At 46.6% G+C, this 11,661-nt stretch overlaps 1 protein-coding gene across 1 annotated transcript in view; it reads right to left on the reverse strand.

Moving 5' to 3' along the window:
- Positions 1 to 7,408: 7,408 nt before the first annotated feature.
- Positions 7,409 to 11,661, reverse strand: part of ZNF418 (zinc finger protein 418) — a 7,961-nt gene continuing 3,708 nt past the window's right edge. The window contains exon 3 of the mRNA XM_025366535.1: positions 7,409 to 9,644. Coding sequence (XP_025222320.1) covers positions 7,930 to 9,644 — 1,715 coding nt within the window. The 3' untranslated portion in view covers positions 7,409 to 7,929. The remainder of the gene's footprint in view (positions 9,645 to 11,661) is intronic.

Raw genomic sequence — 11,661 nt, forward strand, 5'->3', positions numbered from 1 at the left:
TTTTTTTTTTTTTTTTTTTTTTGAGACGGAGTCTCGCTCTGTCGCCCAGGCTGGAGTGCAGTGGCTGGATGGATCTCAGCTCACTGCAAGCTCCGCCTCCCGGATTCACGCCATTCTCCTGCCTCAGCCTCCCGAGTAGCTGGGACTACAGGCGCCCACCACCTCGCCCGGCTAGCTTTTTTTTTGTATTTTTTTTTAGTAGAGACGGGGTTTCACCGTGTTAGCCAGGATGGTCTCGATCTCCTGACCTCGTGATCCGCCCATCTCGGCCTCCCAAAGTGCTGGGATTACAGGCTTGAGCCACCGCGCCCGGCCTGTTCGGTGTACTCTTATAGCAAAACTGCCAGCGAGTGTACCGTTTCTGCAGAAACTAAAAATGGCCTTGCTGAGGAAATTAATGTTCAAGTGCTATTTCTTTATGGCACCAAGGAACAAGCATTTCTTTTTTTTTTTTTTTTTTGAGACGGAGTCTGGCTCTGTCGCCCAGGCTGGGGTGCAGTGGCCGGATCTCAGCTCACTGCAAGCTCCGCCTCCCGGGTTTACGCCATTCTCCTGCCTCAGCCTCCCGAGTAGCTGGGACTACAGGCGCCCACCACCTCGCCCGGCTAGTTTTTTGCATTTTTTAGTAGACACGGGGTTTCACCGTGTTAGCCAGGATGGTCTCGATCTCCTGACCTAGTGATCCGCCCGTCTCGGCCTCCCAAAGTGCTGGGATTACAGGCTTGAGCCACCGCGCCCGGCCGGAACAAGCATTTCAAACAGTCCTTAAAGGTGGTGCTCTCCATCCGGTCATACTGGGCGTTTGTTAAAGCCATGTGTTCATGCCATTGATGGGAAGTGATCATCATTGATTTATCTTGAGAGTAGGGAGTGTTCTGCATGAAAAATTAGTATTACATGAAAGGAACAGTTGTAAATTGCAAGATACAAAAGCCTATTAATACTGACCAGGTAGACCCGGCACAGTGGCTCACGCCTGTAATCCCAGCACTTTGGGTGGCCAAGGCAGGCGGAGCACCAGGTCAGGAGTTCAAGACCAGCCTGGCCAATATGGTGACACCCAGTCTCTACTAAAAATACAAAAATTAGGCCGGGCGCAGTGGCTCACGCCTGTAATCCCAGCACTTTGGGAGGCCGAAGTGGGCGGATCACGAGATCAGGAGATTGAGACCATCCTGGCTAACACAGTGAAACCTGTCTCTACTAAAAATACAAAAAAATTAGCCGGGCAAGGTGACGGGTGCCTGTAGTCCCAGATACTCGGGAGGCTGAGGCAGGAGAAACACGTATACCCAGGAGGAGGAGCTTGCAGTGAGCAGAGATGGCGCCACTGAACTCCAGCCTGGGCGTCTCAAAAAAAAAAAAAATTAGCCGGGCATAGTGACACGTGCCTGTCGTCCCAGCTACTTGGGAGGCTGAGACAAAAGAACTGCTTGAACCCGGGAGGCAGAGGTTATAGTGAGCCTAGATTGCGCCACTGCCCTAAAGCTTGGGCAACAGAGCGAGACTCCGTCTCCCCTACCGCCAAAAAAAATACAAAAACCAAAAAGCAATAAAACAGGCTGAGGCAGGAGAATGGCATGAACCCCAGAGGCAGAGCTTGCAGTGAGCTGAGATCCGGCCACTGCACTCCGGCCTGGGTGGCAGAGCGAGACTCCGTCTCAAAAAAAAAAAAAAAAAAAAAAAAAAACAAGAAAACACTGACTAGGTAATTATCAAACAGTTTTGACAGAAGTGGGTCTATGGAAGCATCAGTAGATGGTGAAAAAACTTAGGACCTCAGAGAAATGTTAGCACCCATGTCCAAGAGATGAAATTATGCTCAGCACATAATTGGAATGGTCAGTCTGATGGTTTTGGCTTCAAAATGAGGTTCTTCTTCTTCCTTTTTTTTTTTTTTGAGACAGTCTCTGTCGCCCACGTTGGAGTGCAGTGGCGCAATCTCAGCTTACTGCAACCTCCACCTCCCGGGTTCAAGTGATTCTCCTGCCAGGTGCGGTGGCTCATGCCTGTAATTCCAGCACTTTTGGAGGTTGAGGCAAGTGGCTCACCTGAGGTCAGAGGTTCAAGACCAGCCTGGCCAACATGGTGAAACCCCGTCTCTACTAAAAATACAAAAATTAGCCGGGCATGGTGGCGCATGCCTGTAATCCCAGCTACTCGGGAGGTTGAGGCAAGAGAATCACTTGAACCCGGGAGTCAGAGGTTGCAGTGAGTGAAGGTTGCACTGCATTCCAGCCTGGGTGACAGACTATGTCTCAAAACAAAACAAAACAAAACAAAGAGATTCTCCTGCCTCAGCCTCCAGAGTAGCTGGGATTACAGGTGCCTGCCACCATGCCCAGCTACTTTTTGGATTTTTAGAAGAGATGAGGTTTCACCATGTTGGCAAGGCTGGTATGGAACTCCTGACCTCAGGCAATCCACCCACCTCGGCCTACCAAAGTGCTGGGATTACAGGCGTGAGTCACCATGCCTGGTCATGAATTAAGTTGGTTCATACAATCCTCCATCCAACCTCATGGGATGACAGGTAATTTTCTCACAAGGGAATACTTGCTTTCTGAAGGGAGTTGTTTATAGGTTAAGCAAAACCAATTTAAGAGCCTTCAGCAAAGTAATATGAAAAGCTTCTGCTAATTTCACCAGGTGAGAGACAGGGTCTTGCTCTGCTGCCTAGGCTAGAGTGCAGTGGAGCAATCATAGCCCGCTGTAACCTCAAATCCCTGGGCTCAAATGATCCTCCTGCCACAGTCTCCCACACAGCTAGGACTATAAGCATGTGCCACCATGCCCAGCTGTTTTGATAGAGACAGCTGCTGTGTTGCCCAGCTGGTCTCTATCATGCTTGATCCCTACCCTATTGACTCCAATAAGGATGGCACCATGTACAAGAAGTGAATGAGAGCCAGAGCTAGAACTGAAACATAGGGCCAGGCGTGGTGGCTCATGCCTGTAATCCCAGCACTTTGGGAGGCTGAGGCACGCGGATCACCTGAGGTTGGGAGCTCGAGACCACTCTGACCAAAATGGAGAAACCCCACCTCTACTAAAAATACAAATTAGCCGGGTATAGAGGCACATGCCTGTAATCCCAGCTTCTTGGGAGGCTGAGGCAGGAGAATCGCTTGCACCGGGAGGTGGAGGCTGTGGTGAGCCGAGATCATGCCACTGCACTCCAGCCTGGGCAGCAAGAGCGAAACTCCATCTCAAAAAAAAAAAAAAACCAAAAAAGAAAACGAGACACAGGGTTTATTGAGGACTTAGAAACAGGGCAGTCCAGGAACAGCAGGCTGGACAAGAAAACCACTATCATTTGTAAGAAGCATGCAATTCATACAGTATTTTCACTTATCACCCTCCACCCAGCTCAAAACAAAGGGCCTCATTGCAAGGAACAGGCCAGGGGTTCAGAAACCTCTGGGTTGGCCACTCCCAGATTCCTTCGTTTGGAACGTTGAACCAACACTCTTCTTAGACCACAGGGTCATTCTTAAGGTGTGCTTATTACTGTCAGATGTATCTGTTATACAGTCTCGAACTCCTGGCCTCAAGGATGTTCTTGTCTTAGTCTCCCAAAATGCTGGAATTAAAGGCATGAGTCCCTGTACATGACATGATGAGTTTTTATTAATCTCTTTGTTAGTTTCATCAACCCAGAAGACATGGGAGGGTATGTAAAATAAAAATGTTAGAAAATGGGCCACATTTTACAAATTCAGATTGTATCTCCAGTTAAATGAGTTCCTCTATTGCTGTGTAATTCACAAGAAATTCTCCAAGAGGGAGTTACCAATCCAACACATATTTACCCACGACTTCCACGGTGGCTCTTCTGTAAGAATATGCTTGAATCCAATGACAGAACATGCAGATCATAATCAGTTCATATCTATAATCTTGGGCTGGAGGCAAATGCATATAGTTTGCCAAATATGAAAAGGTGAGGTGGGCAAAGGGAAATGCCCTTGAGATCCTTGAAAAGAAAGAAAATTCAGTTATAGTTTGATACTTAAATACATGGGACAGCACTTTGTTAAATTTCAAGATAAAAACCAAAAGCATGCCAGACGGCGGCTCAACCTGTAATCTTAGCATTTTGGGAGGCCAAGGTGGGAAAATCCCTTGAGCCCAGGAGTTTTGAGAGCAGCCTGGGCAACATGGTGAGACCTAATCTCTACAGAAAAAATTTTAAAATTAGCTGAGCGTGGTGGCACATGCCTATCCTAGCAAGTTGGGAGGCAAGAGGTGGGAGGACAGCTTGAGTCCAGCAGGTCAAGGCAGAAGTGAATTGTGATTGTGTCACACTGTACCCAGCCTGGGCAACACAGTGAGACGGTCAAAAAAAAAAAAAAAAAAAAAAAAGCCAGGCACCATGGCTCATGCCTGAAATCCCAGCACTTTGGGAGGCTGAGGTGGGTGGATCACAAGGTCAGGAGTTCAAGACCAGCTTGAACAACATGGTAAAACCCCGTCTCTACTAAAAGTACAAAATTAGCCAGGCATAGTGGTGCATGCCTGTAATCCCAGCTACTTGGGAGACTGAGGCAGTAGAATCACTTGAACCCTGGAGGCGGAGGCTGCAGTGAGCTGAGATCGTGACACTTCAGCCTGGGCAGACAGATGAAGACTCCGTCTCAAAAAAAAAAAAGAACCATGCACAGTGGCTCACACCTGTAATCCCAGAACTTTGGGAGGGCAAGACAGGCGGATCACTTGAGGTCAGGAGTTTGAGACCAGCCTGACCAACAGGGTAATACTCTCTCTAATAAAAATACAAAAAAAATTAGCCAGGTGTGATGGTACATGCTTGTAATCCTAGCTAATAGGGAGGCTGAGGTGGGAGAATTTGTTGAACCCAGGAGACGGAGGTTGCAGTAAGCCGAGATGGCGACACTGCATTCCAGCCTGGGTGACAAGGCTCTAGGTAGGACAACATAGGGAGGCTTCATCGCTTTAAAAAATAATAACAGTAATGCCGGGTGCAGTGGCTCACACCTGTAATCCGCACTTTGGGAGGCCAAGACAGGTGGATCGTTTGAGGTCAGGAGTTCGAGACCAGCCTGGACAACATGTTGAAACTCCGTATCTACTAAAAATACAAACACTAGCCGGGCATGGTTGTGCATACCTGAAGTCCCAGCTACTCTGGAGGCTGAAGCAGGAGAATCGCTTGAAGCCAGGAGGTGGAGGTTGCAGTGAGCCGAGATCACGCCACTTCACTCCAAGCTGGGCGACAGAGTGACAGTCTGTCTCAAAAACAAAACAAAACAAAACAAAGTAGGCATGGTGGCTCAAGCCTATGATTCCAGCTACTCAGAAGACTGAGGTGGGAGGACTGCCTGAGCCCAGGAATTTCAGATTACAGTGAGCTATGAAGATGTCTTGCACTCCAGTCAGGTAACAGAGTGAGACCCCGACTCCAAAAAGTAAATAAAAAACAATAGGCTCCAGGTAAATATGAAGGCGATGGATAAATTATATTTCCAAGGGTTTCTTTTTTGTTTTTTTGTTTTTTTGAGATGGAGTCTCACTCTGTCACCCAGGCTGGAGTGCAGTTGCATGATCTCAGCTCACTGCAAGCTCCGCCTCCCGGGTTCAGGCCATTCTCCTGCCTCAGAATCCCGAGTAGCTGGGACTACAGGCACCCACCACCACGCCCGGCTATTTTTTGTATTTTTTAGTAGAGACGAGGTTTCACCTTGTTAGCCAGGATGGTCTCGATCTCCTGACCTCGTGATCCACCCGCCTTGGCCTCCCAAAGTGCTGGGATTACAGGCGTGAGCCACCATGCCCGGCCATTTTTTTTGTATTTTTAGTAGAGACGGGGTTTCACTGTGTTAGCCAGGATGGTCTCAATCTTCTGACCTTGTGATACACCCGCCTCGGCCTCCCAAAGTATGGGGATTACAGGCGTGAGCCACTGCGCCCGGCCACTTTCATGGGTTTCTACGAAAGTCTAAACTTATCACATGGTACAGTTTAAATATGTATAGTTTACTGAATGTCATTTATTCCTTATTATGGCTTTAAAGAATTGGTTCAAAAGAAAAATGTGGGCTGGACGTGATGGCTCAGGCCTGTAATCCCAACACTTTGGGAGGCTGAGGGAAAAGGATTGCTTGAAGAGTTCGAGGCTGCAGCGAACTATGATCTCGCCACTGTACTCCGGCCTGGGTCACAGAGCAACACCTTGTCTTAGAAAATAAAAAAAAAAAGAAAAACATGGATTTTCTATTATTTTTGACAAAAATGCTTGACAACTATACAAAATCTCCTCATGTCCCAAGTGTGGCAATGAGTCTCTGCGGTAGCAAATACTGATTGAGCCAGGAAGGCCATTTTCACCTGATTAGACTGGAACACTGGTTGGTCACACAGACCACATCACTGGACTAACAGATCTCCCTTCTCCCTATCCTCTTCCTCCTGCCAGTGCAGGCATGGCCCTGAGGTGAATAGCCAAGAAAAGGTACAGGAATCCACAAATCCTTTATATTATTTCCTTTGACAATGGCCTCAGCTACACAAGATTCATAATTATGGAGGTTCTGAGAATTTCTGTACCTGAAGGTCCACCACACACAGTAACTGCATCAATGTGGATATCCATTTGAATGACGTGCATTCCAACTCTGTTCTTGCCGTGTCCTCCACTGCCTATAAATGCAGAAATTCTATAAATTATGATTTCCTGTTACAATCTCATAACCTGGGACACCACCCTATGAAACTCTGGATATGAGGGCACATGGCTGCATTGCAGGATCTAGGGAACTGATTTCCCTCAGCAGGACTGAGCAGAATGCAATATCCCTTGTAAAAGAGAGAAAAATCTCAGTTGATCTCAGAAGCATCAGAGGATGTCACAAACACTGTTCCCTTCTCAGGTTGATCTATAAACCCAGAAATTATTGGAGTATCTAGTCAACAAATAAGGACCATAAAGTTCTGGAGTCTTTGGAGGCCTTGGACAGCCATGAAAACTATGCCACAAGTGAAGAGACAGTATATTCTGTCATCATACTGTCCCCTCTGAGGCACTCAAAGTCCAGTGATCCCAACAAAAGTTGTTTGCCCCTTTAGGACATCAGAACCCAGTTGTTTCTGAACCACCCCAAAGAGTACATACAACTCTCAAGATTGAAGGAAGCTTAAACAATAAGGCCTTAGTCATTGCACAAATCAGAGCAATGGGAGGCAGAATGTTCTTTGGTTGGAACTTAAGAGGCTGAAAAATTCCACTTAAAGAATCACATGAGACTCATAAGGTCCCTGAAAAAGGTAGTCCATCTTTTCAAGCTGACAGAAGACTCCTCTGGTCCAGCACGGAGACAGATCCATGGTCTCACTCATCAGAAATAAATGAGAAAGGAATGACAGCCAAGACTACTCACCAATTCCTCTGGCCAATGAAAGACAACCAAGGTTTACTTCTGGAACATCATGGGGTGAGTGAAAGATGCACGGTGAACACCTGCCTCGTGGCCGACATAGAATGGTGGCCAGATAACTGGCAGTCACGTAAGTCTGGCAAGGGAACACGGCAGGGTGAAAAGTGCCATGCAGCTCTAACATAATCGAGTTTATGCAGATGCTGGATGTATGTCATTCAATTTAGGCAGATGGCTCCCCCATAAGGCATCTCCTCCAGTGTTATGTTTTACAAGAAATAGTATTTCCTGTATGTGTACAGTGTTTTCCTTAAGAGAACAATCTGTTATCCAATGAGAGAAGGCGAAAGGCTTTCTCACATTCGTTGCACTCAAGAGGCACTTCTGCAGTGGAAGCTCTTCTGTATGTAATAAAGCAAGACTTCTGCATAAAGAATATCCCACATTTGTCACACTCATAAAGTCCTGATCCAGTAAGAACCCTCTGATCAAGAGGATGCACAGAGATTTAGCTAAAGAATTTCCCAAATTTCTTTCACTTGTAAGGACTTTTTTCTGTGTGAACTCTCTGATGTCGAAGGAGAGAAGAGCTTCGATGAAATGATTTGCCACATTCACTGCACTCATAAGGCCTTTCTCCAGTGTGAACTCTCCTGTGTTCAGTAAGACTGAACGTTTCAGCAAAGGATTTCCCACATTCACTGCACTCATAAGGCTTTCCTCGAGTATGAAGTCTCTGATGTTTAAAATGCGCAGATCTTCGAGTAAATGTTTTTCCACATTCACTGCATTCATAAGGCCTTTCTCCAGTGTGAACTCTCCTGTGTTCAAGGAGACTGGAGAAGAATTTCCCACATTCTCTGCACTCATAAGGTCTTTCTGCAGTGTGAATTTTCTGATGTCGAAGGAGGGAAGAGCTCTGATGAAATGACTTTCCACATTCTCCACACTCATAAGGCCTTTCTCCAGTATGAACTCTCCTATGTCGAAGAAGGGAACAGCTTTGAGGAAATGATTTCCCACATTCACTGCACTCAAACGGTTTTTCTCCAGTGTGAACTCTCTGATGAACACGAAACCCAGAGCTGTCTAGAAATGATTTCCCACATTCATTACATTCATATGGCCTTTCTCCAGTGTGAACTCTCTGGTGTTCAATGAGGTGGGACTTGCCCCTAAATAATTTCCTACAGTCTCTACACTCGTAAGGCCTTTCTCCAGTGTGGCCTCGCTGATGCTGAATGAGGTTGCCCTTTCGACTAAAAGATTTCCCACATTCTCCACACTCATAAGGTCTTTCTCCAGTGTGACCTCGCTGATGGTTCCTAAGGTGTCCCTTTCGACTAAAAGATTTCCCACATTCTCCACACTCATAAGGTCTTTCTCTAGTGTGAACTCGATGATGTTCAGTGAGGGTGCCCTTTTGACTAAAACATTTTCCACATTCTTCACACTCATAAGGTCTTTCACTAGTGTGACCTCGTTGATGTTGAATCAGATTGCCCTTTTGAGTAAAACATTTCCCACATTCTTCACACTCATAAGGTCTTTCTCCAGTGTGAACTCGTTGATGTTTAATGAGGGTACCATTTTGACTAAAAGATTTCCCACATTCTCCACACTCATAAGGTCTTTCTCCAGTATGAACTCGTTGATGCTGAACAAGGCTGCCCTTATGACTAAAAGATTTCCCACATTCTCCACATTCATAAGGTCTTTTCCCAGTATGAACTCTCTGATGATTACTGAAGCTATCATATTTGATAAAGGATTTCCCACATTCGCAGCAATAACATTCTTCTCTAGGGAGAAGTCTCTGCTGTTGAACAAGTATGTGTTTGGTGCCAGAATGTTTCATGCATTCTCCAGAGCTGTAATGAGTATTTCCCCCCTGAAAGGGAGACTCACACTCAGGTTTGCTGTTTGACTTCTCCCCAGTGTGAGTGGCCTCCTGCTGCAGTAATCCTGAGCTGGGCAAAAAGTCCTTCCCACTCTGAATGAAGACAGATGACTCCTCTGACACATAGAACTTACACCTCTTCACAAACAATGCTTCTTCAACACTGCTTCTATAGGGTTTCTCTCCAAGGTACTGATTCTGGTGCTGATGGTTTGAACTATCATACAGTTTATTCCCCCATGCCTCACACTTGTGCAGTTTCTGCTTGTGATGTGTCCCCTGATGATCTGCCAAGTGCAAAACGTTCCGCTTAGAAGGTGCCTCCTCATCTTCCCATCCACACCAATAACCTGAAAGCAAGAAAATGCTGATGAGTTCAAGTTAACTCTGGTGGGAAGGCACAGCCCACCCACAAGCGTATCTGACAAACCGAGGAATTATTCCATGGAAGTATTTGCAGGAACAGAACGAATGTTGGCTTCACGTGGAAGATGAGGCTATCATTAACGGGCTATAAAGGTCACAGAATGTAGGCACCATGATACGAAGGGCATAAGCATACATGAACACAGAGAACTGAGCCAGGGTCTACAATTCTTTTTTTTTTTTTTTTTGCTTCTTGAGAGACAGGGTCCCACTCTGTGATCCAGCATGGAGTGCAGTGGGATAATCTCTGTCTCCTGGGCTCAGGTGATCCTCCCACCTCAGCCTCCACAGTAGCTGGGACCACAGGCACATGTCAATATGCCCAGCTACTTTTTGTTGAGGTGGGGTTTCGCCTTGTTGCCCAGGCTGGTCTCAAACTCCTGGGTTCAAGAAATCCGTCCACATCGGCCTCCTAAAGTGCTAGGATTACAGGTGTACGCCAATGTGCCTGGTGTGCAACTCTTTCCTTTGCAAACCACTTGTCTGCAGGAAATTATCTGATGACATGTTAATGCTATATAGAAGGCTATGTCCAGGCCTAAGAAAATGATTACAAGACAAGAGCTCTTGCTCAGAACAGTTTAACAATTTGTATACACTTTGCTAATACACAATGTGTATGCCAGTATTGGACAGCACTTCGGAAGGAAACATGAGAAAATAAATGGTTGAGATGTGGAGTCCAGAGACTTGAAGATTCATTGGGGGATGGATATCAGAGTACAAGTGACAAGGTGTACAACCGACAAATTCGAGGCTCTCAAGAATGCAGAAGAAAAGACAGAAATAGTGAGTGCCTACTGGCCACAAAAATATTAGTCAAATAGAATAGGTTTCTGATATGATTTGCCTAAAATCTCAAACTCATGCCCTCCCACCAGGTGCCACTCCTCAGCGACAGGTTCCCTCTCAGCACATCAGGCTGAGTCTGGATTCAGTTGCCTCTTCTGGAGCACTGAGGACTCTCCATCCCACCACCAAGACGATGAAGTACATGGAACCTGGATGACATAAGTACTAAGGCAAAGATAGGGCAGAACTGGGGCAACTAGCCTCTGTGGCAGCAAATACTGATAAGCCAGGAAGGCCATTTGCGCCTGATTAAACTGAAATGCTGGCTGGTCACAAAGGCCACATCACTGGATTCCCTATCCTCTTCCTCTTGCCAATATGTGCTGGGTAGTTTTCAGCAACAGTGGCTCTAAACATGACAACACACAGGAAAGAAAACTAATTACTAAAAACAATTTCTAAGGAGGGTCTTGCCTTTGGTCTATGTAGGCAGTGACAATATGAGTGATGGCAATTCCTGCCACAGGCAGGCATCAAGTAATGTCAGCCAAAGGAAGGAAGTAGAACCTGGACACACAGGAGTCTCAGATCTGGACCAAGTCAAACAGCAACGAGGGGACAAGCAAGGTGAAATGCATTAGATTGTTATGAGACACCTGACTCTGACTCCTTCCCTGAGAGTCTGCAGCAAAGCAGGTATTGGGACTGCTCAAGGAGAGAAGGTAGTACACAAACCTCAGACTTATGAACCACAAAACCTACCCAGAGAAGTAGAGAAGGAAGCTGTGCCCAGGGTCCCGATATGATGAAAACAGTCTTGCCAATGGGAAACAAGGGGAAGGGCAGAGACTTATTCAAGAAATAGGGGAGCTGTAATCCCAGCACTTTGGGAGGCCGAGACGGGCGGATCACGAGGTCAGGAGATCGAGACCATCCTGGCTAACACGGTGAAACCCCGTCTCTACTAAAAAAATACAAAAAACTAGCCGGGCGAGGTGGTGGGCGCCTGTAGTCCCAGCTACTCGGGAGGCTGAGGCAGGAGAATGGCCTGAACCCAGGAGGCGGAGCTTGCAGTGAGCTGAGATCCAGCCACTGCACTCCAGCCTGGGCGACAGAGCGAGACTCCGTCTCAAAAAAAAAAAAAAAATA

Source organism: Theropithecus gelada, chromosome 19 (genome assembly GCF_003255815.1).
Source record: "Theropithecus gelada isolate Dixy chromosome 19, Tgel_1.0, whole genome shotgun sequence".
NCBI lineage: Eukaryota > Metazoa > Chordata > Mammalia > Primates > Cercopithecidae > Theropithecus > Theropithecus gelada.